This window comes from Carassius gibelio, chromosome B3 (genome assembly GCF_023724105.1).
Source record: "Carassius gibelio isolate Cgi1373 ecotype wild population from Czech Republic chromosome B3, carGib1.2-hapl.c, whole genome shotgun sequence".
Classification (NCBI taxonomy): domain Eukaryota; kingdom Metazoa; phylum Chordata; class Actinopteri; order Cypriniformes; family Cyprinidae; genus Carassius; species Carassius gibelio.
The window spans coordinates 27,793,490-27,821,464 of NC_068398.1; the positions used below are offsets into that span (position 1 = coordinate 27,793,490).

General features: G+C 41.1%; 1 protein-coding gene across 2 annotated transcripts; it reads right to left on the minus strand.

Annotated features, from left to right (window-relative positions):
* On the minus strand, positions 1–27,975 carry LOC127953621 (beta-1,4 N-acetylgalactosaminyltransferase 1). Of its 2 annotated transcripts, XM_052552853.1 has the most exons (10): positions 27,863–27,975; positions 24,610–24,741; positions 15,531–15,634; positions 15,334–15,392; positions 14,761–14,941; positions 10,280–10,366; positions 2,327–2,508; positions 1,967–2,110; positions 1,653–1,878; positions 1–1,534 (listed from the first exon to the last, which is right to left on the minus strand). In XM_052552853.1, exons 2-10 carry the CDS (start codon positions 24,726–24,728, stop codon positions 1,353–1,355), a joined length of 1,284 nt encoding a protein of 427 aa, XP_052408813.1. In that variant the 5' UTR covers positions 24,729–24,741; positions 27,863–27,975; the 3' UTR covers positions 1–1,352. The 2 variants fall into 2 exon arrangements, with proteins under 2 accessions (XP_052408813.1, XP_052408814.1); XM_052552854.1 differs by lacking the exons at positions 24,610–24,741; positions 27,863–27,975 and adding an exon at positions 15,937–16,514.

Consider the following 27,975-nt stretch of genomic DNA (forward strand, 5'->3'; position numbering starts at 1 on the left):
TTTATTAATAACAGTTTTTACTAAATTGCTACATTATATTTTCCAGGAACAAGAGTATAAAATCATTGTTTTTTTAAGTAAACACTCTAAAAAGGGAAACGCATAGATGCGCATACACTCAACTTTGATCCCTCTCTCTCGAATTGGCAATATTTAAAAAAAAGTGGTGGGGGGACTAGCGCCCCTCAATGTCTACCATAGCCCATTAACGCCCTTATCAGACATGAAAATATGTTGTGGCACTATCATGCAGTCTATAACGATACAGTATGACGTTAGCAAATATAAGAGTTTTTTGCTAACATTTCTTTGAGTAAATATGAACTTATATGAGGGACTGTCTGGCCCGTCCCCTACCCATACCCCTACAACCAAAAGAAACCCCTACCCCTTCATGTGAACCCACGAAACGGAGGGGAAGGGGAAAGGGGTAGAATTGGGGGTAGAAAGGGCTAAGGGGTAGAACTGAAATTGGGCCTTTGGGTCTCAAATTAGAGATTTTATCAATTAAGTGTTTCAAGCATCCACATAGAGCATCGGAAGCAACAGTCACTGTGTTAACAAAAGGAGTAACAACAGAATTAATAACTGAAAACAGAACTTTAGGAGTATAGGGTTTTGAAAAAATAATTAAAATCATAAAAATAAGTAGCCTTAGCAGACTAAGCAGCAGACTAAAAAGCTGATAAACTGTCTTTAAACAACTGAAATTAAATAGATAATTTATCCTTCTTCCGTTTGTGCTTGGCCTTTCTACAAGCTTGTCGTAAGAGTTGAATATCAGAATTTTGCTACTGAAACAACAAACAGTGCAAGTTGTTAGAAGCACTTACTAGAAAAACATTCTTAATGCAAACTTTGGTCATGCAGCTCACTTTCTGTCCTCCGCCGTTAGCATTATCCATTAGGTGACATGACTGGCAGATGTTTTGTGATTACGGTATTTTTCAGACTACAAGTTGCACCTGAGTATAATTCCCATCAGTCCAGAAATACATCATGACGAGGAAAAAAACATATAAAGGTTGCACTGGACTATAGGTCACATTTATTTAGAACCAAGAACCAAGAGAAAACATTACCGTCTACAGCTGCGAGAGGCCGCTCTATGCTGCTCTGTGTAGGCTACAGGAGCAATGAGCAGCACATAGAGTGCCCTCTCACGACTGTAGAGGGTAATGTTATCACTTGGTTGTTTTCTGTTGGTTCATGTCAAATTAATTTTGTTAAATAAGTCGCACCTGACTATAAGTTGCAGGACCAGCCAAACTATGAAAAAAGTGTGACTTATAGTCAAGAAAATACGGTAATCGATAATCAGATTTGATTGATTGTTTACTAATTATTACTAATCAGTACTTGATATAGTTAAGATAGTTCTTAAAGAAATGGTGAGCCAGTTTTTGCTCTTTTTCAATTGGTCCTTGATTCCTATAAATGTCATATTCATCCTGTGCCCGATGTGTCTGGTGACCAACAGAAAGGCCTTTACAAGAAGCAACCATCAGCTTGCCAACTCCATCAATGAAGAACTCTGAAGTCAGTGGTGATCATTCAAAGATGAGACATGGAAACAAAGAATGAATGGACATGGGAAGACATTAGAAGAATGAAATGTGCTTGGAATCAATCAATGAAGATGGTACACTTACCGGTGTGAGCGACTCTTTTGAGGAACGGATCAAAGCCAACCCTTCGTACAGCATCAGTCCTAGCTAAGAAATAATTCACAACACCATCCACTAGAAAGCAGCCATCATAACCTGGAAGTGGTTGATGAAACTCTCTAATACGTCTTAGGCAGCCGCCGTCATTCTCATCTCCCTCGTCATACTCCAGAACAAAGTAGAACTGGTCCCCTGAAACCTCACCACCAAGCTAATCACAGAAAACAAACTTTTACAACAAGTATATATTGCTAAAAGACTTTTCTCTAGTTCGTAAAAGAATATCCATTCATACTTACAACATCTAGTTCCGGAAGCGCTTCCATAATCTCCACAAATCTCTCGATCCGTGTCTCACTCAAGAACTCAAAGTCGTCATCAACCCACAGGAAGTATTTAGTTGTGAGTTGAGATACAGCCAGATTTCTGCCTGCAAACCAGCCCTGAGAAGATACCAAAATCATCAGCAGTGATAAATTACCAGGTCATCAACACTTGGTGTCCACAGGTCAATTTACAGCGAACTAGCAAACAGCAACAGACATGTTTGTGGAGTTTTGTCAGATCAGTTTGTTCCCTCTGTTGGTGCATGATATAAAGAGCTGACAGTAGGCACTAATTTTCGCCTATTGAACATGTGTAAGTGATGACATGTTTACCTGTGCAGGAGGCATGATGTAGTGCTCAATGTTGTTTCCAGGCACATTTTCAGGTTTCAGGCTGTCATCCGCAACAATGATCTTGATCTTTGGGTAAAATTTCCTGATACTCTGGATAAGGACACCCAGCTCCTTATACCTCAGAAAGGTCTTGGTTATTATGGTCACTTGTGAGTTGATATCTGAGAGACAAAAGAGTTCCTTGGTTTAACTGTGCACAAATTTGAACTATGTTTTACTCAGGACAATTTCACTTGTTAAACTTACATATCACATTACATTTATGTAAGCATATCCAGTGTCATAATCTTTTTTTTTTTTTTGTGGTGGTCTCACCTGTAAGAGCCAATTTTACGTTTCAATAATTTGTATGGTATTGTTTCTTGGAGTGTTGATTTTAAGCATAAACTGAATATATCATATTTGTATCTTTCTTTCTGAGGTAGTTCTGTTTTTTCCTGTGTTTATTTTATATATATTTATATATATATTTCAATACTGTTCCTATTCCTATGTTTTCTGATGTACAGGCTAATTTCTGTTCTGTTTCTTTAATGGTTACGCCCACTTGGGCGGAAGATTGAACTGGGTAGTTGTTCGTGTATAGGAAATGAGGGAGAAACAGTTTTCTTACCGTTTTCGTCTGTCATAAAAAAAATAACTCTTGTTTAAACGTTCAAGGTAACAACAGTTAAAGGTTTAACAGGTGAAACCATAGGAAAGGCTGCAGGAGCCATGCATCAGGATTTTGTATAGTTTTGTAATTTTGTGTTTGGATTAAACTTGCACTTTTTTGATTGACTTCTGTGACGAGTAAGAAGCTTTTTTCCTGTTCCAGTGAAGTTAACATAGGACTTTGCACCTACATTTAAAGTAAGAAAACTTCTCTTTTTCGTTTGAAGCGAGCAATATTTTTGTTTTTAACGAGAAGATTATCGAGTGATTCACGCAACATCAAAGACCATAACGTTACTTGGATATTAACGGACTATCGCGGGATTCTCGGCTGAGATTCTCCGATGCCATTTGGATTACATACACTACGGATTTTGCTGATCGGACTTTAGTGAGCTTTCACAACTTTTTCGGAAGTTTTGGGGATATTATTGGACTTTGAATATTGCTGAACTTTGCTGCGTCATGGTCCCGCCATGTTTGCGTTTCCACACAGCATCGCAAGAGGGCGATCTCATCTGCTTTCGTGATGAACGCAATGCGCGCTTTGAACACGAACATTGATTACTATGGAAACAGAGGAATTGAACGCGGCCTCTAAAAGAGTGCCGAAGATGACTGTTAAAGCACAAGAGGAACGGCTTCATCACTTGTTGGGAACTAGAAGAGACAAGCTGGGACATTTAACAAGGCAAATGAGAGAAATTGAAGCTTTGCTTGAGGACTCTGGTAATGTTGACACTGTGTATGATTGCATAAATGGTGAGTTTGCACAGTCCTTTGCTGCATTCCAAGACATTAATTATGCAACCAGAGAACTTATGTCAGATGATGAGGCATATTTAGATCAGTTACATTGGTTCGAACCGAAGTCTCAAGCAGTTAAGCACTTTGTAGACAAGGTTAAAGACTGGGTTGAAAAAGTAAAACTCCAATCCAAGGAGGCAGAGCAATGTGATGCAGAGGTTGAATGTAATGACAGTGCCTCAATGGTTATATCTTCTTCACAACTGCCTCTCTTTCCAAAAAATTCTCGTAGTCAGGTGGCTTCAGGTGTTTCATCTACAGCTTCTTCTAGGCTGAAAATTGAAACTGAAAGGGCAGAGCTGTTGGCACGAGCTAATGCGTTATTACAGAAACAAGAGCTTGAGAGAGAGGAAACTGAGCTCAAAGCAAAGAGGGAAAATTTAGAGCTCCAAACTGCTATTGCTGCGGCTGAAGCCAAACTTCAGGTTTTGTCTATGTATGAACCAGCTCGTAGTGTTTCTGATGCATCTGGTAATGCAGCTAGGGCTGCCACTATTGCAGAAACCCTTAAAGCTACACCTAATCAAGTAGTACGGCCAAAAACATTTTCTCGTGAGCTAGCACCTAATACTGATTCAGTTCCAAGAGACAGTGATGTGCATCATGATTTTGCTAAATCACAACCAACAAGGTCAGATGTGAGAATTCCTTCACATGTTGATACAGGAGGCTTGTTCAACATAATGCAACGTCAAAATGACATTGCTGAGATTTTCATAAAACAGCAGTCTTTATCTACTCTTCCGCCTATAGATATTCCAGTGTTTAGTGGAGACCCACTGGATTTCACATTCTTTATTCGAGCCTTTGAACATGGAGTAGAGAATAAGACAACAAATAACAAAGACAGATTGTACTTCTTAGAGCAGTTCACCAAGGGGCAACCAAAGGTTCTGGTACGCAGCTGTCAACACATGCCTTCTGAAAGGGGCTACAAAGAGGCTAAAAGACTACTCTACCAACATTTTGGCAATGATTACACAATCGCCACTGCCTATACAGAAAAGGCATTGAACTGGCCAGCTTTAAGGCCTGAGGATAATAAAGCCTTAAATGAGTTTGCTCTTTTCCTTACTGGTTGTTGCAACACCATTGACAGTGTGGAATATGTTGAGGAAATGGACAGTCCAAGCAACATGCGTGCAATTGTATCCAAGCTTCCTTTCAAACTGAGAGAAAAATGGAGAGCAGTTGCCTGTGAGCTTCAAGAAAGGACTGGCTTGAGAGCAAGATTCCGTGACTTGGTTAGTTTTGTAGACAAGCAGGCAAAGATTGTTTCGCATCCACTGTTTGGCAATATTCAGGATAACACGATGGCAAAAGACAATCTCAAATTCAAAACAAACAGATCAAGTAACTTGCAAGTGAAAGAAAGGAAAACCACATTTGCAACAAGTGTGACACCTGTTCCAGAACCCAAAAAACAAAGAACAAAGGAAAAGGATGTAGCAAAAGCAAGCCATGAAACCCTCTGCTTATGCTGTAATAAAAAACATGGATTGGACGTTTGCAGCATTCTGAAGCATAAACCACACAAAGAAAAACTTGACTTTCTGAAATCTAAAGGCTTGTGCTATGGTTGTTTATTACCAGGTCACATGAGTAAAGGTTGTATGCAAAGACTAACTTGTCAAAAATGCTCATTAAAGCATCCGACCATTCTTCATCTCCCAGAAAGGAAGCCAGTGCTTCCAAAATCTCAAGATGGAGATAGCTCCTTAACTGTCACTGACACTGTCATCAGCGAAACTTGTGGCTGCACTGGGGCTGGTCATTTGGTGTGCTCTTTAGCCATAGTACCAGTTAGAGTTAAGTCCAAAAAAAGCAATCAGGAAGTTTTGACTTACGCCTTCTTGGACCCAGGAAGTTCTGCGACATTTTGTACAGAACAGCTAATGAAGGAATTAAAACTAACTGGCAGGAAAACAAACATCCTACTGCGTACTATGGGACAGGAAAGGTCTGTTAGTACACATGTTTGCACCGAACTGGAAATAAGTGGACTGAACGAGAATAATTTTGTGGATCTCCCTCAGGTGTTCTCTCAAAAAGAGATTCCAGTTAAAGGAGAAAACATTCCGCAACAGAAGGATGTTAAGAAATGGAAATATCTTGAAGAGGTGCATCTTCCTCAGATCGATGCCGGTATTGGCTTACTAATCGGAACAAATGTACCTAAGATTCTTGAGCCATGGAAGGTCATCAACAGTAGAGGAGATGGGCCTTATGCTGTCAAGACCATCCTGGGCTGGATTATAAATGGACCTTTGGAGAGAGAGAACATCCAAACTAACAGAAACACAGGATGGACACAGGTGATGGCAAACAGGATTTCAGTGGTAACTTTGGAGAACCTAATCCAACAGCAAATGAGGTATGATTTTCCTGAATGTGAACAAGCTGAAAATTTGGAAATGTCCATTGAGGATAGACAGTTTATGAAGTCTGTATCACAGTCCATAGAGCTTGTAGATGGGCATTACTGCATTGACCTTCCTTTGAAAAAAAAGGATGTAATGTTTCCCAACAACTATGTTGTAGCTTCTCTGCGTTCACAATTTCTAAAAAGAAAATTCAAAAGAAATTCAGCTTTCTACATGGACTATTGTAGTTTCATGGAGGACATGCTACTCAAAGGTCATGCTGAGAAAATCCCTGCAAGTGAAATTGAAGGAACCCTTGGCAGAATCTGGTACATCCCACACCACGGGGTGTATCACCCACAAAAACACAAACTTCGAGTGGTGTTTGACTGCGCAGCTACCTACCAAGGAAAATCACTCAACTCGCAACTGTTGCAAGGACCCAACTTGAATAATTCTCTTATTGGTGTTCTGGCGAGATTCAGACATAAGCCGATTGCCCTTGCAGCAGACGTAGAAGGGATGTTTCATCAGGTCAGAGTTCCTGCTAAAGATAAAGATCTGTTAAGATTCCTTTGGTGGCCTAAAGGGGACACTGCACAGGAAGTGGAGGAATACAGAATGAGTGTCCACTTATTTGGTGCTACATCCTCCCCAAGTTGTGCAATCTACGCTTTGCAAAGGTGTGCAAAGGACAACAGTGCACAGCATAGATCAGAGGTAATTCAGACAGTCCTTAGGAATTTCTATGTGGATGACTGTTTGACGTCTGTGGCTACTGAACAGCAGGGTATTGCTCTAATGCATGACTTAAGGGAGATGTGTGCATCAGGAGGATTTAATTTGACCAAGTGGATGTCCAACAGTCGCACTGTACTTGCATCCATAAGTGAGGAGAGCAAAGCTAAGACCGTGAAGGATTTGGACCTGGAGAAAGACAAGTTACCATTGGAAAGAGCTCTAGGGGTTCAGTGGTGTGTTGAGACAGACACTTTGCAGTTCAAAGTAACCCTACAGGAAAAGCCTCTGACAAGGAGAGGTATATTGTCCATGGTCAGCTCCATTTATGATCCCCTTGGAATACTTTCTCCAGTTATTCTTCCTGCAAAGCAAATACTGCAGGAGCTTTGTAGAACAAAACATGACTGGGATGACAAGATTCCAGAAACTCTCAGACATCAGTGGAATCTGTGGCTGGCTAGTCTTCAGAACTTGAATGACTTTCAGGTTGAAAGATGCATGAAGCCACTTAACTTTGGTGAAATCACCTCAGCGCAGCTGCATCATTTTGCAGATGCCAGTGAGCTGGGGTTTGGCACAGTGTCTTACTTGCTCATGGAGAATCACAGAGGTAACCAACATTGTGCATTTGTTATGGGTAAAGCAAGGGTTGCTACAGTAAAAACAGTTACCGTGCCACGTCTTGAGCTTACTGCAGCTACAATGGCTGCTAGAATGGACAATATGCTGAAATCTGAATTGGACTTGATTCTTCAGGAGTCTGTATTTTGGACAGACAGTACTTCAGTCCTGAAATATCTCAACAACGAAAGCACACGGTTCCGTACATTTGTGGCCAACAGGGTAACTGCAATCAGAGAGCTCTCAAAGGTGTCGCAATGGAGGTATGTGAATTCTTCTTCCAACCCGGCCGACATTGCCTCAAGAGGACTTACTGTAGATGCTTTCCTTAAAGCAAATTCATGGCTCACAGGTCCATCCTTTCTGACAAAGCCAGTATCAGAGTGGCCAAAAATGCCTAGTCACACCCTTAAGTTATCTGTTAATGATTTGGAAGTTAAGGAAGTCTGCGTAAATGCAGTGAGTGCAGATAATTCTGACTATACTTCTCAGTTCTTTTCACACTACTCAGATTGGTACCGTTTGAAAAGAGCCATTGCATGGTTCCTCAAGTTTAAAAGCACTTTGAAGACGCTAATGGAAAAAAGAAATGAGCTGTGCCACAGTCTAAGAGACAATCTAGCAGTGAATTCTGAACTTCAAAACTTCAAATCTTCACTGTCAGGGGTTACATTGACTGTAAGTGACCTTGAAAAAGCTGAGGAAGAGATCATTCGCTACAGCCAAACAATCATGTTTCCAGAGGAAATCAAAGCCCTCCAGCAAGGTAAAACTGTAAAACACAGCAGCGCTCTCTACAAGTTGTCACCAGTTTTGCAAGACAAAATTCTAAGAGTAGGTGGCAGACTAAGCAGGTCATCTATGCCTGAGGAGGCCAAGCATCCTGCTATTTTAGCAAAGGACCATCCTGTTTCACATCTGATCTTAAGATCAATTCATGCAGATGTGGGTCATAGCGGCCGTAATCACATGTTGTCAAAGTTACGGGAAAAATACTGGATTCCAAAAGCACAAACGGCCATCAGAAAAATCCTATCTCAATGCACAATTTGTAAACGCCAGCGCGGCACTACAGGCAAACAATTCATGGCTGACCTTCCCCGTGACAGGCTTTTGCCAGATGAACCCCCATTCACAAATGTAGGCATTGATTATTTTGGCCCATTTGAAATCAAAAGAGGAAGGACATTGATTAAAAGATATGGGGTAATCTTTACTTGCCTGACGTTAAGAGCTGTTCACATTGAGGTCGCCAGCTCTTTAGATACAGACTCGTGCATTCATGCACTAAGGAGATTTGTTTCTAGAAGGGGTCAGGTTAAAACAATCAAGTCCGACAATGGGACAAATTTCATTGGGGCAGAAAGGGAGTTGCAAAAGGCCATACAAAGTTTAAATAATGACAGAATTCAAACCACAATGCTTGCAAAAGGTGTACAGTGGATTTTCAATGCTCCAACTGCATCCCACCATGGAGGAGTTTGGGAACGTCAAATACGGACTGTCAGAAAAATTCTCAACTCCATTGTAAAACAGCAGTCTCTTGATGAAGAAAGTCTTCAAACACTCTTATGTGAGGTGGAAGCAATAATCAATAGTCGTCCCATCACTAAGGTGTCCAATGACCCAAACGATTTGGAGGCCCTTACTCCAAATCATTTGCTGCTGTTGAAAGTAAAGCCGTCCATGTCTCCTGGGGTTTTTGACAAAGCAGACCTGTATTCCAGACGTAGGTGGCGCCAAGTTCAGTATATGGCTGACATATTTTGGAAGCGCTGGATCAAAGAATACTTACCAGACCTGCAAGAAAGACAAAAGTGGCAAAGCCTAGTACAAAATCTCAAGCCTGGGGACGTTGTATTGGTTGCTGATGATTCCGCACCACGAAACTCTTGGGTAATGGGACGTGTGCTACAATCATTCACAGACAACAAAGGTCTTGTGCGGCAGGCCCGAGTGAAAACAAGCACAAACATTCTTTTACGTCCTGTTACTAAGCTTTGTTTACTTTTAGAGGCAGACTTATAGTCTCCTATCTGTTATGGGTTTATCACCTAAATTCAGGTTAACATCTTAGTGGGAAAAAAAAAAAAAATTTGGTGATTCTGTTGAAACTATTTGGTATCTTTCTTTTATGTAATTTGTTTGGCTCTTTAGTATAAATAGGTTGTTAATTGTTTCGTTAAACACAAAGACAATTAGGGGCTGGTGTGTAAGAGCCAATTTTACGTTTCAATAATTTGTATGGTATTGTTTCTTGGAGTGTTGATTTTAAGCATAAACTGAATATATCATATTTGTATCTTTCTTTCTGAGGTAGTTCTGTTTTTTCCTGTGTTTATTTTATATATATTTATATATATATTTCAATACTGTTCCTATTCCTATGTTTTCTGATGTACAGGCTAATTTCTGTTCTGTTTCTTTAATGGTTACGCCCACTTGGGCGGAAGATTGAACTGGGTAGTTGTTCGTGTATAGGAAATAAGGGAGAAACAGTTTTCTTACCGTTTTCGTCTGTCATAAAAAAAAATAACTCTTGTTTAAACGTTCAAGGTAACAACAGTTAAAGGTTTAACAGGTGAAACCATAGGAAAGGCTACAGGAGCCATGCATCAGGATTTTGTATAGTTTTGTAATTTTGTGTTTGGATTAAACTTGCGCTTTTTTGATTGACTTCTGTGACGAGTAAGAAGCTTTTTTCCTGTTCCAGTGAAGTTAACATAGGACTTTGCACCTACATCACCTTTTCCTGGGTCATACAAAACAGGAACTGACGGTCTCCTGATCATGATTGGAAATATGGCCTTGTGGTCCTCAAAAGTGAAATAAACTAAGGAAAGAAGATAAAACTAATATTTACAGATATCTAAATGAGCCTTTATTAAAAAGAAATTCAAAGAACAGCAGACATTATGCTATGTTATCACTCCTCTCTTCTGGGATTATTAGCCCACACACTGCATTAGCGGTGGGGATTTGTCAGTGACTTTTCTTCACAAATTTATCCCAATATACGGCAAAAGTATCTATCTTTATGAGTGAATCAACTAATCATTCACTCAACAGATTCGATCAAAACACAAATTCAGTCAAGAATGAATCATCACCACTAATTAACTTGCTCAGAGAGAGGAGATATGGTTTAATCTGCTGTGGCTTTGTCAGAGGATAAAGAATAGACCGAATAATGCATAGGACAGCAATATTGTGTGTAAAAGGTGAGTAACAATATTAAGTTTTGTTTACTGAATGGTTATAAAAGCAAAATCACACCAACAATCCTGTTTCGGTTTCTTGCTAGCATGATATCCTGTGAGTGTTTTGTCTCGTTTTCTCATTAGACTACTGTGTGATCATCATTGCTAGGAAAGGTTTTGGTTTAAATTGTGTTTGTCTTACCCTGGTAAATACGTGCTGAAAGTAGCGCTTGGTTTCGCGGGACTGCCCATTTTCAATCTGCTAAATAGTGAGGCATGGCCAGCTGACATCAATCACAGGTAATCAGGCAAATACAAAAGCGGTAGGTTTCACCGCGGCAGCGGTCGTGGCAACCCTCGTGTGAAGACCGAGTGTAAAGACAATAGACTCTGCGCGACTCCACCGAACAAGGACACCGACACGGCACTTGATTATTGCACCCCCCCCCCCTTTCTTTACTTTTTGTATAACTTGTTCTCAAATATATCTTACACTTGTAGTCACTATGTGCTTTCAGATCTCTACTATCACTACTAACACTCGAAGAGCACGCTACGTACATCGCAGGAAGGCCTGTCTGACAAACCTACAGTCTGTCCCTCTGACCTCTACTACTACGCTCTCTATTCCAGTTGGTCGCCATGAGAGGGCGCTCTATGCTGCTCATTGCTCCTGTTGTGACACTCGAGTATGGATGACAGGAGACAAAAGCAAGTAAACAGAGTTTATTAGACAAGATGAGATGATGGAAGGTCGGAGAATGACGCAGGAACCACGATGGCAGCACAGACTGGTGAGTAGACGAGTTGAATGCGCTGATGACGATGACGGTGGTGATAAATCCAAATGCGGTGATAATAATCCGTGCGTGAAGGTAAAGGTCCAACAGAAACCAGACAGGAGACAAAGCAAAGCAGGAACACACGAATCAGACATCAGCCACGAATCTACAAACAACGATCTGACAAACAGGAGACGAAAGATAGGGCATTAAATAGGCAGTTGGAATGAGTAGCACCTGCCACTGATCAGACGATCAGCGGCAACACCCACATGAAACAATCAACATGACGTAACATGAATACAGCTGGAGACGTGCATTCATGAACCGTGAAACCTGTAGCCTACACAGAGCAGTTGAAACTGCCAGTCTGCAGTTAACAAAGCAGACTTAATTTCATCTATTGCTTCTCATTCCGGTCTCAACCTCATGGCACTGACTGAGACTTGGATCACACCTGAAGATACTGCCACCCCTGCAGCCCTCTCCACTAATTTCACTTGTTCCCACACTCCTCGTACCACTGGGAGGGGTGGAGGTACGGGTCTCCTTATATCAAAAGAATGGAAATTTGATCTTCAGCCATTACCTACAGGTACTGGTTCATTTGAATCACATGCCATTACTGTAACCCACCCTGTTAAAATATACTTTGTGGTGATTTATCGTCCCCCAGGTCAATTGGGAAAGTTCTTGGAGGAGTTGGATGTGCTGCTATCAAACTTTCCTGAAGATGGTACTCCTCTGGTACTGCTTGGTGACTTCAACATCCACCTAGATAAACCCCAGGCTGCTGACTTCAAAACTCTGCTCGCCTCATTTGATCTCAAGCTAGTGTCTACTACAGTGACTCACAAATCAGGCAACCAACTGGACCTCATCTACATGCGCTGTTGCTCTGTATACAACTCTTCAGTTGCTCCACTGCACACCTCAGACCACTTCCTCATTACTGCTAACCTAGCACTTACTCCTGAAGCGCCTCACACTCCAACGCAGGTCACCTTTCGACAGAACCTATGCTCACTCTCTCCATCTCGCCTATCTTCTGTGGTTTCATCCGCACTTCCTGCACTCTCTCAGTTTTCAGTTCTGGACCCGAGCAGTGCTACGGACACTCTGTGCTCCACTTTAACATCTTGCTTGGACAACTTTTGCCCACTGTTGACTAGACCAGCACGCACCGCCCCATCTGCCCCTTGGCTGTCCAAGGTTCTCCGTGAACATCGCTCTAAACTCAGGGCTGCAGAGAGGAAATGGCAGAAATCAAGAAACTCTAACGACCTCAGGGTGTATCAGTCTCTCCTCTCTTCCTTCTCTGCAAATGTCTTCACGGCTAAAACATCCTACTACCACAACAAAATTAACAGCTGTTGTGACGCTCAGACACTCTTCAAGACTTTCTCTTCTCTTCTTAATCCGCCACCACCACCTCCTCCTTACAGCGGACTCTTACAGCGAGCTACTTTGCAGTTTTCTTCACAAATAAGACAAGAACCATCAGTGACCAATTCTCCACACCGCAGACTGAGGAAATCTTCAAAATGACAGACACACTCTCTGTCTCCTCCTTCTCCCCACTCTCAGAGATGGACGTCTCCAAACTTCTGTCCAATCATCCTACTACTTGTCCACTTGATCCGATCCCCACTCACCTCCTTCAAGCGATTTCTTCTTCAGTCATACCTTCGCTTACTCACATTATCAACTCCTCTCTTCACTCTGGAACATTTCCCTCAGCATTCAAGCAGGCTCGGGTAAGCCCACTGCTCAAGAAACCATCTCTAAATCCAGTGCTTCTTGAAAACTACAGACCGGTATCCCTTCTTCCATTCATTGCAAAGACACTTGAGCGAGCGGTGTTCAACCAGCTTTCTATGTTCCTTGTACAGAACAACCTCCTTGACAGCAACCAATCTGGCTTCAAAAGTGGCCACTCAACTGAGACTGCTCTGCTCTCGGTTACTGAAGCCCTGCGACTAGCAAGAGCAGCTTCAAAATCCTCAGTACTCATCTTACTGGACCTGTCTGCTGCTTTTGACACTGTTAATCACCAGATTCTCCTTTCCACCATCAGAAAGACGGGCATCTCTGGAACTGCACTCCTGTGGGTTAAGTCCTAACTCTCTGACAGATCCTTCAGTGTGTCTTGGAGGGGTGATGTTTCAAATCACACTACCTTACTACTAGGGTTCCTCAAGGCTCAGTACATTGGCCACTTCTCTTCTCCATCTACATGACGTCATTAGGATCTGTCATTCAGAAGCATGGCTTTTCTTATCACTGCTACGCTGATGACACCCAACTCTACTTCTCATTCCAGCCAGATGACCCGACAGTAGCTGCTCGCATTTCAGCCTGTCTGAGTGACATTTCTAGCTAGATGAATGACCATGACCTTCAGCTTAACCTTACGAAGACAGAACTCCTGGTGATTCCAGCTAACCCATTGCTTCATCACAACTTCTCTATACAGTTGGGCTCATCAACCATTACTCCTTCGAGGACAGCCAGAAACCTAGGAGTTGTGATGGATCATCAGTTAAGCTTCACAGACCACATTGCTACAATGACCCGGTCCTGCAGGTTTGCCTTATACAACATTAGGAAGATTAGACCCTTCCTGTCAGAGCAAGCCACCCAACTTCGTGTCCAAGCTCTTGTTCTCTCCAGACTGTACTATTGTAATGCTCTCCTGGTGGGCCTTCCTGCATGTACGTTCAAGCCTCTGCTATTGGTCCAGAATGCAGCAGCGAGGGTTGTCTTCAATGAGACAAAAAAAGCTCATGTTACTCCTCTCCTCATCAGGTTACACTGGCTACCAGTAGACGCTCGCATCAAATTCAAGGTACTGATGCTTGCCTACAAGACGACCACTGGCACGGCACCAACATACCTAAACTCACTGGTTAAATCTTATGTGCCCTCCAGAAGTTTGCACTCTGCAAGTGAACGACGCCTTGTGGTGCCATCCCAAAGAAGTTCAAAATCACTCTCACGGACCTTTCCTGGACTGTGCCCAGCTGGTGGAATGACCTCCCAATCTCAATTCGTACAGCTGAGTCTTAACTCATTTTCAAGAAACATCTAAAGACTCATCTTTTTTGTTTTTCTAAAACATTGAAGCAACTGGCTAGCATGAATCTTGTAACTTGAGTGTTAATCCTGCCTCTTCACTGTGTATTTGAGCAACACATAGTACATATTGTAAGTCTAAGTGTCTTTCCTGTACAAATAGCCTTTACCCAGGTCTGATGTTCTGATGTGGTAGATGGTGCTGGTGTAGGTCACTCTGGACAGCAGATCGTTGAGTTGTGTGAGGTTGCTGGATGAGATGGTCAGTTCACTCTGACCCTGTCCCTCCACCTGATCTCCATCCAGAAGATCCTCCACTGAGAGCACTCCACTCTTCACACTCAAAGACACCTGCAGACATCACTGTGTTAATGCAAATTAAGTACTTTAAATTCACATCTAGAACAGAATTTTATGGTGAAAACAGCATTTTAGAGTGCATCTATTGTGAATGAGTAACTCATACACTTCAAAAGAGAATTGGCTTAGAAACTATTTTCACCCAGAAATAGCTAATTTCATAAATTATTACATCATTTCTGTAATACTGAATTAAACATGAAATTTTGAATTTGAAAAAGTAAAATAATATTTTCTTGTAAATACTGTTTATTTTATTTACAAGTTAAATAAAATAAATAAATAAAAATGTTTCTTCTTACAGTGTATTAGGGCTTTAACCTATAATTGTCCTTAAAAAAAAAAAAAAAAAAAAGATGCACAAATGGCATTGTTTGCTTAACCTTGTACAACTCCCTGTTGTTTGTTGTTAAACCTCTCCCTTGTGTTTGAAGAGCAAGACCTGAAATGATGATATAAAAACACAGTTAACTGTTTCAAATTCACTGATCAGAGGAAAATATACTTTTGTAACATTTTTAATATTCTAAGCAACATATAAGCTGAGGTTTTGCTCCATTTACAAGGAATGTAAGTTAACCTGGTATCAAACTTTTCTTCAGAGGAGCTACCCTGAAACCTGTGATTGGATATTGGAGAGGAGAGTTGGCTGGGGCAATAATAATATCTGTGTTTGTCTTCCTCCTGAAAAAATGACATGAAAAATACCACAATGTTGGAAAAATGGTATAAATGGCTCCAAGAATGTCTAATGAAAGAATAATCATTGGAAATTTCAACTGCAACCCTTGCTTAGAGAAAATATAATGGAGCAAGTCAATCCTCAATGAGAGGTGTAACAACAAAGATACACAGATAAAAGTCAAAATGCTCTAAAAAAAATCAAATGTGCATTTAAAGTTACATTCATGACAAATGGTAACATGACGTAGGATTGGGTTGTGTTAACAGGACTGTGGGCAAGATGAAGAAAAATCCAGTTAAACCTGAGTTGATATTGCTTGTATTCATTCGCTCTGTGTTCAAGTATGTTATCCATTTCATGTGGCACAACTTTCCTCGTGAGTTTAGCTTCTTTACAAGAAACATTTGGCCCAATGAGTTCTGTCAAACTTGACAAACATATAAATATCACAGGTTAGGCAGAGCAGCTAAACTGGATCCTCTTAAGATTAATTAGCAAAATGTAAATAATACTTACCTTGAGATATTATATTGTTCAGGACTTAAGCTGTTTAACAGAATAAAGTAAGCAGATGTAATAACATTGCTTGGTAAATAGTAAGAGAAAGGAAGGTTAAGGTACAGAATCATTGTAAATATATAATGTAACACAAATAGAAGAAACTGAAAAGTTAATACAGATGAGTGTTTCTTCAAATTGACATTTTACGAGGCACTTCAGATCAATGCTGCACTGTTTTTGCATAAATCAAGTCTGTTTAGCTTCAATCATGCTGCGCAATTTAGTGCATGCATGACAGCTTACAGTTCATTCTGCATCCATAGCTCTTAGCAATAAACAAATCACTGCTATAAATGCTGGCTATCTTTTAGTGGGCTGACAGGTTTTGCCCCCCCATAAAAAAAAAAAAAATTATAGATATAGATTAATACTTTTTTAAAAATTCTATATGACCACACTGGTGTGATTAGAACGTTCAGTGCAACATATTCTGCATTCAAGCTTTGGCTGGCGTTGAGCTAGAGACATATGTTTTTACGGTGCTGTGCACTGTAACCAATCACACGATTCTGCTGAGCTTATCAATGCTATGGTCAATCAGAGCAAAAGGGTCCCCACTACAGGGCCCGGCTGCAGACTTTCACTTGCATTCTCGTGCCTTGTCCAAATACCAACACTTGCGGGGTGCTTCTCAATATCCCTCTTTGTTTCCTCACTTCTCTTTCCTCCTTCCTACGACCCAGAAACTGATAAAGCTCAGCCATCTTGTAGGACACCTAATAATTTAATCCCAAATAGATTTGCATAAGCAGGGTAAGAGTTAGGGAAGTGTACATAAAACTGTAAGCTGTAAACTGTACGAAAAGCTTTGTAAAGGTGTATCCCGAATTTCAAGCATAAGAAAAAATTGTTTCCAGCAGTTTACTGACACCCATAAGTGTAATTAATGTATTGTGAAACTGCAGCTTCATGTTAAAGCAAAATAAATATGATCTGCATTCTTCCATTTTTCTGTCATAATACTTATGGCACGTCGTTTTCGCTAAAATACGGTCAAAAGTACTGCAAGCTTGTGAACAGTGATTTGCAAGCGAAAACAACAGTTTAAAGAATTGCAAAACGGATTGACTGTCTAGAACCAATCTTTATGTTTAAAAAAACGAACTGTTTCAAATGTCTAAATTACGTGTTGTGCATGTGGGGCAAAAAGTTCCCAAAATAAACAATATGTACAGCTCCGTCTTTCTTTTCTCTGCGCTTACAATTTTGACATGATTCTCTCACTGAGTTCCACGTGGTATGGAGGTGATCAGTTTGTGGCACTGCTGAGGTGGTCTGGAAGCCAAGGTTTCTTTAACACTGGCCTTCAGCTCATCTGCATTGTTTGGTCTCTTGTTTCTCATTGTCCTCTTGAAAAACCCCATAGATTCTCTCTGGGGTTCAGGTCTAGTGAGTTTGCTTGCCAGTCAAGCACACCAACACCATGGTCATTTAACTTTTAACCTGCCCACACTGCTTTTGGCCACCTCCACCCTTCCTCCAGACTCTAGGACCTTGGTTTGCAAATGAAATTAAAAACTTGCTCTTATCTGAAAAGAGGACTTTGGACCATTGGGCAACAGTCTAGTTCTTCTTCTCCTTAGCCCAGGTAAGATGCCTCAGGAGTGGATTAACAAGGGGAATACGACAACTGTGTGTGGTTCTCTTGGTTGGTTGTGCATCTTTTTTTCTCCACACTTTTTACTTCCACTCAACTTTCTGTTAACATGCTTGAATACAGCACTCTGTGAACAGCCAGTTTCTTTAACACTGAATGTTTGTGGCTTACACTCCTTGTAAAGGGTGTCAAGGATTGTCTTTTGGACAACTGTCAGATCAGCAGTCTTCCCCATGATTGTGTAGCCTAGTGAACCAAACTGAGAGACCATTTTGAAAGCTCAGGAAACCTATGCAGGTGTTTTGAGTTGATTAGCTGATTGACATGTCACCATATTCTAATTTGTTGAGATAGTGAATTGGTGGGTTTTTGTTAAATGTGAGCCAAATAATCACAATTAAAAGAATCAAAGACTTAAATTACTTCAGTCTGTGCTCATTGAATTTATGTAATACCCGAGTTTCACAATTTGAGTTGAATTACCAAAACAAAATGAACTTTTTCATGACATCCTAATTCACTGAGAAGCACTATATATTCACTTCAATTCACTTATATGACAAAAATAAATTGCCTGTGGTGTTCCTCTTTTTTTTAAGATACTTTGAAAAAAGCTGGTGCTAAATGAATAAATGTAAATATTTTGTTATGTCATTTTAGGTAAATCCCTCTTTTTTTCAATGAACAGCCTACACAGAATATTACAACAGCTGTGTTAATAACAGGAGACCCATTTGGTGAGAGCAGCACTGCAGTCTTTCCTGGTGGTGAGGAGCTACTTGCTGATGAACCCGCCCACATGAGTCCACTTTACTATGAGTGCCTGTGTTCTTTTCAGCATTATACAGAAAAGCAATTAAAAGTGCACTATTTTTCTACTGTATCTGTTAGGCATTCAGGAGGATATCATGGCCCATTTTCACAAGACGGTCAGCGGTCATCAGCATCATAAATCATCAAAATTTTAGTATATTTTAATTTTTAAAAATTATGTCACATTTGTATCAAATTTTAAAAATCTAGTTAATGCTAATTCAAAGCTGTTTTTAATGCAGCATCTTTGGGAGGGATACTAAATTTGACATCATTCTCTCTTTTGACTGCTGTTATCAGTCTCTGTTAAAATTTTCCTTTGATTAAGTCATGAAAAATCTATCGTAGATTTTTTATTTTGCTATTTGAGCAAATGAGAATGCAAAAATATATATTTGTGGTACTCTTCCATTCACTGCTCTCGAAGTTTACCCAACTATGACGACTTCTGCTGCTGAGAAACACAGAAATGTGAAAAGGGTTTTGTCACAGTGTCTGGTCTGTGTTTCCCTGGGTGTTCACTAGTGGTCTCACTTCCCCATAGGCACCCCACTGCAGGCACTACATTTCCCACAAAGCCTTGTCCCTTCATCACAGTTAATTGCATACCTGTTAATTGCACTCAGCTGTCACCACTTTCATTGGCTTCACCCATCTATATAAACTGGTCTGTTTTCTATCTCTGTCATGGAGTCCTTGTTTTCCGTCACCCGGCTTTCTCGTGTTTCCTGTGTTTTTCTTGGTTCTTGTTTATTGTTTTGGACTGATTCTATGGTTATGACCTTTTTGCCTGTTCTGGATATTGATTTTTGGATTACCCATTAAGCACTGCTATTGGATCTCTCGTTTCGTGTGTGCATTCGTGACAGGTTTAAGCTACATACAGCTATCTTGAGGCTTATCAATTTCTAAAAATATCCTGTGTGAATTTTCCCAATCAGTGACCTCTATTTAAAACAGGAAAGAAAATGTACTATTGATTGCACTATACATACAATTTTAATTGAATGTTAATAATTGATTTTTTTTTTTTTTTGGTATATGAAAAGTTCTAAGATATTTGAGTCACATTTGTTTGTTTACAGTTTTGTCAAGGTGTAAAGGTTTTATTTTTTGTTTATAACAGTATTCACACTGATGTTTCCATGAATTGGAATTATGATGTGCAGTACTGACTATTTAAGGTGATTGTTTATTTGAAACTATGGATATTGTTGTTGTTTATCAATAAACAATGTTCCCTATCTGGTGGTCACTACAAGTTATGTCGAACGACATATGGGGTATCACCTGGGAGGCCAATCATCTCTGAGTTTAAGAGAAAACGCCGAATGAAAATTGGCTAGTGGATTTAACATATCTGAGCCACTCCCCGAGCCTATGGGTATAAATAGGTGAAATGTGCATTGTGGGCGTATGAACATGGCATAGCTGCGATCACTCCTCAAGGGGAGTGCAGCAGACCCCTCTGTTGCCTCCCATCCCGGTCTCCCTGGCTCGAGCAGGGGACCGCCAGCTGGCGCTCTGGGAGATCTGAGGATTACAGTGAGAGCTTCTCCGCCGGGCCACAGATTCAGAGGGGCTTCCCCCCTCGGGTGTTGTTACTGCTGCCAAATCTGACTAGGAGTTGTTGGCCGTGCTTGCCCGGGCAGCCGTGAGTATTGGTTTGGAGGTGACTACACCGCCTAGCCCCAAGCCCACACAGCTGGACGATTGGTCTCTTTGCACAGAGCGCGGCTCACAACCTCGTTCTGCTCTGGTTCCTTTCTTTCCAGACGTGCATGAAGAGTTGATGAAGTCGTGGACGGCCTCTTTCATTGTCAGAAGCCGCACGTCTCCCTCTTACATCCTCATCACCCTCGATGGTGGGGCAGCCAGGGTGTATGTGGACATTCCCCAGGTGGAGAGAGTGGTTGCGGTACACTTGTGCCCGCAAAACTGGGGCACGACATGCAACGGGCAGGCAGCTTCAGGGTCCTGGACAGGACCTCGACTGCTTTGGCACATCAACTGTCTGGAGTTGCTGGCTGTGCATCTAGCCTTATGGCAGTTCCTGTCACTGTTGCTAGACAAGCACGTATTGGTCCACACAGACAACACTGCGGTTGTTTCGTACATCAACCGACAGGGCAGTCTATGATCACGTTGTATGTCTCAACTCGCTCGCCATCTCCTCCTCTGGAGTCAGATGCAGCTCAAGTCGCTGCACGCTATCCACATCCTGGGGGAGCTCAAACGTGCAGCTCACTTTCCTTGGGAAATGGCGACTCCATTCCCAGATGGTTGGGTTGATCTGGAGTCGATTGGGGTAAGCCCAGGTAGACCTGTTTGCTTCCCACGAGTCCTCCCACTGCCAGCTGTACTATTCCCTGTCCCAGGCCCCCATGGGCATGGATGCAATGGCACACAGCTGGCCTCGGGCTCTACGCAAGTATGCGTTTCCCCCAGTGAGCCTGCTCGCACAGACACTGTGCAAGGTCAGGGAGGACGAGGAACAGGTCCTGTTGGTTGTGCCTTACTGGACAACCTGGACCTGGTTTTCGGAACTCATGCTCCTCGTGATAGCCCTTCCCTGGCGCATCCCCCTGAGGAGGGACATCCTCTCTCAGTGGTTGGGCACCATTTGGCACCTTCTTCCAGATCTTTGGAACCTCCACGTGTGGCTTCTGGACAGGACGCGGAAGACCTACCAGCAGTGGTAGATACTATCACTCAGGCTAGAGCCCCCTCTACATGGCAGACCTATGCTCTGAAGTGGCTTTATAATCAACAATACGGTTGGTTATACATCAAGCCATTCCCTGAAAATTTATTTTATTTCAAATCATTTAACTAACCAGCTAATATTCATTGAGAACATAGACAAAACATGTATTAATGTTATTGTCTATTGGTAATATGTTTAATCTGTTATGTATTTATTTCTATTTATTAAAAATAACAACATGAATTATCAATTTGCCACTTCTATAAATCAACTACTTAAAAAAAAAATCACAGATCCCTTTACTCTTACTCTAATATATATTACTCTAATCATGATATACTCTAATGTATATCATGATACACTAATGATTCATTATTACTTAATACAAAATTATATTTAATAATACAAAACAAGATCACCAATTAATTAATCAAATAATTTTTTAGGAGAGCTAGGCATAAGTTTAGGGGTGAAGCCCCCCTAAAAAGGGCCTAGCGATGCCCCTGCACCACTCCCTTCTGAGACCCCATGGTGAACTTGCAAGCGCTGTCCCTGGAGGAGGCAGATAATGTATCCAGCTATGACCCGTAAGAGCGCTTTGCATATACGTGGACCACAGCCAGAGCTTCAGAAGCTCTGAGCAGCTCCTGGTCTGCTTTGAGGTCAGCAGAAGGGAAACGCTGTCTCCAAGCAGAGGTTGGCCCACTGGATAGTGGATGCCATCACCTTGGCATACCATTCCCAAGGCGAGCCTGGGGATGAGGGTCCACTCCACACAAACTGTGTCCTCCTCCTATGCACTGCCGCACAGTGCATCTCTGGCAGACATCTGTCGAGCTGAGGGGTGGGCAACACCTAATACCTTCGCAAGGTTTTACAACCATCATGGACAGCCAGTTTCTTCCCATGTGTTGGGTAATAGGTAATTCACGGGAAGGGCTGGCTGGGTGTAGCTTGCTGCACCATTCCCCCAACACATGGATGCGAGTGCCTTTCTTCTCCCAGTAGAGTTCCCCGGTTGGCATACCCTGGTCGAGCATCCTCCAGCACCCTTGGCGGTCAGACTTGGCGGAGCAGTCTGTCGCCAGGCCTAGCACTGGTGTAAGCATGTCCGGAGTTCCAGTCAGCCCATATGGCTTGATTCCCTATGGGTAATCCCATTTGTGTATCCTTCCACGGTAAGGTTTCCCTCTTGGCAAACCCATGTCTTCCCTTGACAGACCTGCTCTGTCAGTCTCTTCTGGCAGCTGTTCCATCTCTACTCTAAGGTAGAACCTGCCTTTGAGGCCCATTCCACATGTAGTACTGCCCCCTGGGTCAGTCCATATCAGTATCTCCACATCAACTCCCTACAGGTAGGATGTGATCTCCATAGCCACCTTTTCCTAAGGCGCGCTTCCCCATCGTCTTGCCAAGTTGGCAAGGGAACAAATAGGGAAGATTTGAAGCAATATTTCTCCAAAGGTTGAAATCCCTTCCACAAACTTTGTGTGGGCGGAACAGCAGCGTATCCTTCTCCAGAAGCAATGTACTCACCCTTTGGCCCCTTCGGTATCAAGGTCAGTGAATTTGCGCTGGGGCTTTGGGAAGGTTACGACCTTAAGCGTAGCTTTTGTGGCGCGCCACGGCTTGCTGACAATTGCAGCGCCACAGGGTTGTGACGGTGTTCAGGTTTTGCCGTTTTCCATAGGACCCCATATGTCATTCGACATAACTCGTAGTGACTGACAGATAGCCCTGGGCTTCATGCCTCCACATCCCCCCGATAGCCTCATAGACAGTAAAAGATTGCCTGCGAGCTTCTCCTCCTGTCCATACGGTAATTTCTCTACTGTGCGACAGAGAGTCGCTGGTTATGACGCAATCGTTAGCCTATTTTTTACAAAAACTGCTTCTACGGGACCATAACGTAAGATACAAGGTAATGGAGCCTTTTATACATTTTCGTGTTTCTTTAGAAATAATGAATGGACAAATGGAGTCTTTAAACGCCTCAGATGTAAAGTTTTTCGCTGTCAAAGTGACGCCAAAATGAATGGGAGTCAATGGAATGCTAACAGCAGGTGGGGGTTCGCTAGCCAATGGCGGCGCCCAGGGGTGCTTCAAAAAAATATGAAACCCTGCCCCCCTGCCTCCTCCTCTTCCTTCCTGCACTATCAAAGGACGTTTGATAGGGTGTCGGAGATTTTTATTTTTTCCTCTTTTTTTTGGCGCACAAATTTTTTATCAGATTTTTCATCCACACGGATCTGGCATTTTGGAAGAGTGAAACCGATGTTTTGAAACAGGGTCCCAGAGTGGATATATTTGAAAACGCCGCCTTTGCGTTTCGTCTCGACGACGAATCCGTACATTTTCTGAAAATATGGCGTCACTAGCCCACGTCTCGCCCCTAGTCAAACACCAGTACATCACGTAACAGCTACAAAATGACCAGATCCTGCCATTAGCTATATAGAAGACATATCTTGTATGTATAGGGCTTATATATGGATATGAAGAAGCAATACAGGAGACCTATATTTCCTGTATATGCACATATATGCACCTCAATTTTGCCTATATGTGGCATAATATACGCATATATGCACCATATATGCAGTATATATACGCATATATGCAGTATATATATACAGCATATATGCAGCATATATGCAGCATATATGCAGCATATATATAATCATATATGTGCATATATGTGCATATACACAGCCTATAGGTTTCATATATGCGCATATATACAAGTATAGGTTCTTTCCAAGTGGGAATCAGAGACGTACAGTACTTTTATATTGATGTCAAAGAAGGAAAAGCTTCACTATCTTGAATTAACTGCTTTTATGAGGAAACAGCTTATTTATATTTTGGTTCTGATTTTATCAGAATGAGTGGACAGTTGTGTGGATTATTGTGATGTTTTCATCGGTTGTTTTCAGCAAATTTGGACTAAGAGAGTTCACATTAAGCCAGGCTCACACTACTTTATAGCAGGGGTATACCTAGTAAGACCTTGATTAGCTGGCTTAAGGTTGAAACTAAACTCTACTCTACTAATGAACAGATGAGTTGAAGAAGACATACAAAAATGTGCAGTGTTATACTTCAGGAACATAATTGAGACCTGCTGCAGAAGTTCAGAGACTATAAGTGCTCCAAGTCGAAGAAACACCCTGTTACTAAAATCACCAAAGTGCACAGGTGCTCTAAGAATAGTGTAGATCATTTTAAGAGTTTCTAAATATCAGTAAACCAATACAGGCTAAGAGCAATAAATATGAAGAAAGGACTATGCATACCAGCGTGCAAGTGTGCTTTTCTTGCTTTCAAACATGCCACTTTGTATAAAGTAGATGCCCAGTGCAGCACCAAGAAAAATCAGGAAAAAAATAAGACGGATGTACCTCATGCACCTCATTATGGGGGATGATCTGAAAGAACAGTTACACACAGCAATAAAAGTCACACTGTAACACATTTATACAGGAACTTTTTAATGAATGCTAAACATGCAAAATTAATGTAATGCTTGTAACAACACAAAAAGTAAATAATTTACATTTTTGGTGACTTAACCTAGTGTTAGTATTATAGTTAAATGGATTTAAACAGTTATTTCATGTACACATTTAGTTTTCTAAAAGAATAGTAAAAAAAAAAAAAAAAAGATTTTTTTTTTTAAACAGATTTGGAGAAATTTAGCATGTAGCAATTTTGATACATCTTGGATGGCCTGTGGGGGAGTACATTTTCTGCAGATTTTAGTGAGAGGTTTTCCTATAAGCTATATTTTCACATTTATTAGATAAAACGGAGAAAAACACGAAGCAATGGGTGAAGTGAGAAGGAACAGGGATAGGCCGAAATTAACACAGCTGCAGAACACACACTTACTATAAATGCTCCAAAGGCCAACACACACACAAAAAAGTGCATATTTCTGCAAAAAGACATCATTAATTGCATAACTGTGCTGTATTTGTTACTGCAACATATTTGAGGGCCACCGATGAGCTTATATCCCGAATGATATCAGTCCTTTTTTGAACCGTTCGGCCGTTCTAGCTTACTGCTCTGCAATTTTCTTTTTATTTCTGTACTTTTCTCAGATTTTTCTAAGATTTTTTACTACATCAGATCATGAAACAAGTAGATGCTCCCTTTGCTCAAACCCCAGTGCTCAAACAACAGATTTTTGGCACAAAAGCTAAAACTAAAAACTTTGGGACTGGAATAATTCTACAAAAAGAAGATTTTGCCTCCCATTGCTAGCAGCTTACATTCCTGAGACGGCGACGGGATAACAACTGCCTACATTCAAACAGAAGAGAGAGAAAATACCTCCTGTTGGATCTACTTGTTTCATGAACTGCTGCAAACTTCTACAAAGGATTGTGATTCTTCAAACAAAGTTACTTGCTGGACTTCCAAAACAGATGGAACACTTAGCAGCAATTTTAGACCAATATCTACTGCATCACAACACAGAGACAGCATTCATTAAGATAATAAATGATATTCGCTTAAATTGTGTCTCTGGCAAAATATCGGTGCTGGTATTGCTAGATCTCAGTGCTGCGTTTGACACTGTTGATCATAACATACTTCTACAGAAACTGGAAAACTGGGTTGGGCTTTCTGGGATGGTACTCAAATGGTTCAGGTCATACATAGAAGGGAGAGGCTATTATGTGAGTCTAGGAGAGCATAAGTCTAAGTGGACGTCCATGACATGTGGAGTCCCACAAGGCTCAATTCTTGCACCGCTCTTGTTTAGCCTGTATATGCTTCCACTAAGTCAAATAATGAGAAAGAATCAAATTGTCTTTCACAACTATGCTGATGATGTCCAGATTTACCTAGCCATATCTCCAAATGACTACAGCCCCATTGACTCCCTGCTGCCAATGCATTGATGAAATTAATAGTGTTCCTTTAGCTCAATTGGTAGAGCATTGCTCGATTCCCCGGGAACACATGATAGGTAAAAATTGATAGCCTGAATGCACTGTAAGTCGCCTTGGATAAAAGCGTCTGCTAAATGCATAAATTTGTTAACATTTATTTTTATTTATTTAATAGTTGGATGTGCCAGAACTTTCTTCGGTTAAACAAGGAAAAAACTGAAGTAATTGCATTTGGAAACAAAGATAAAGTTTTCAAGGAGAATGCATACCTTGACTCTAGGGGTCAAACAACTAAAAATCAAGTCAGGAATCTTGGTGTGTGTGACGAGTGGGGCGGGTCGAGAGCCGTGGAAATGGGGCGAGGCCAGTGGAGTGATTAGAAATGAGCAACACCTGCTCGACCAACCGGTCTCGAGTCCCATGGAGCAGATGGAAGGATATAAAACAGGAGCGAAGACAGTGAAGGACAAGAGAGGACTGGGCCTGGACTTTATTTTATGTTTTGACAATCAAATTAAACTTTAATAATAAAATAAAGACAAAACAGCGCGTCAGCCCCTCACGGTCTGGAGACAGACCTTAGTTTCAGTAGTCATGTCAAAACAGTAACTAAATCAGCATACTATCATTTAAAAAACATTGCAAGAATTAGATGTTTTGTTTCCAGCCAAGACTTGGAAAAACTTGTTCATGCCTTTATAACCAGCATGGTGGACTATTGTAATGGGCTCCTCACTGGCCTTCCCAAAAAGAGCATTAGACAGCTGCAGCTCATCCAGAACGCTGCTGCCAGGTTTCTGACTAGAACCGGAAAATCTGAGCATATCACACCAGTCCTCAGGTCCTTACACTGGCTTCCAGTTACATTTAGGATTGATTTTAAAGTACTTTTACTCGTATATAAGTCACTAAATGACCTAAGACCGAAATATATTGCAGATATGCTCACTGAATAGAAACCTAACAGACCACTCAGATCACTAGGATCAAGTCAGTTAGAAATACCAAGGGTTCGCACCTTTTAGTTACTATGCCGCCCGCAGCTGGAATCAGCTTCCAGAAGAAATCAGATGTGCTAAAACACTGGTCACATTTAAATCTAGACTCAAAACCCATCTGTTTAGCTGTGCATTTATTGATTGAGCACTGTACAATGTCCGAACTGAGTTTTTTATGTAAAATCATTTTCTAACTGTTTTTAAATTCATTTTAAGTAAAAATTTTAATAATTTTAAAAGTTTTAAAATTGCTTGTTTTATTTTTGTTGTTATTTTTCTTCATGATTATTTTACTTTCTTTTATGTAAAGCACTTTGAATTACCATTGTGTACGAAATGCGCTATATAAATAAACTTGCCTTGCTTTGCCTAACATGCCTGGCAGCCACAGTTTTTTTGTTTATTGACCGTGGATCTTACATGGTCTGTACTAAAGACCAAAAGGAGTTCACAAAATCAAAATCTAAGCATGAAAGCCAATGGTCAAAGCATTCAAAGCAGTCATTAATAAACACAGTAGCCTCAAAAGCCATCATCGTCTCTTCTCTGTACTCGTATAGATCCAGCCTCTTTTGTACAAACTTATGAATTAGCAAAATGACAAACACATATGGAAACCAGACAAAAGTGAGATGTACTGTACTTACCAGTATAAAATTACCATTCCAGAAGAGCAGTAAATTCGAGTCTTTTTAAAACCTCCCAATCTTAGCTCCTTTCTCTTTCTAACATTTTGAGATATCCTGCTTTTTCTTTTTCC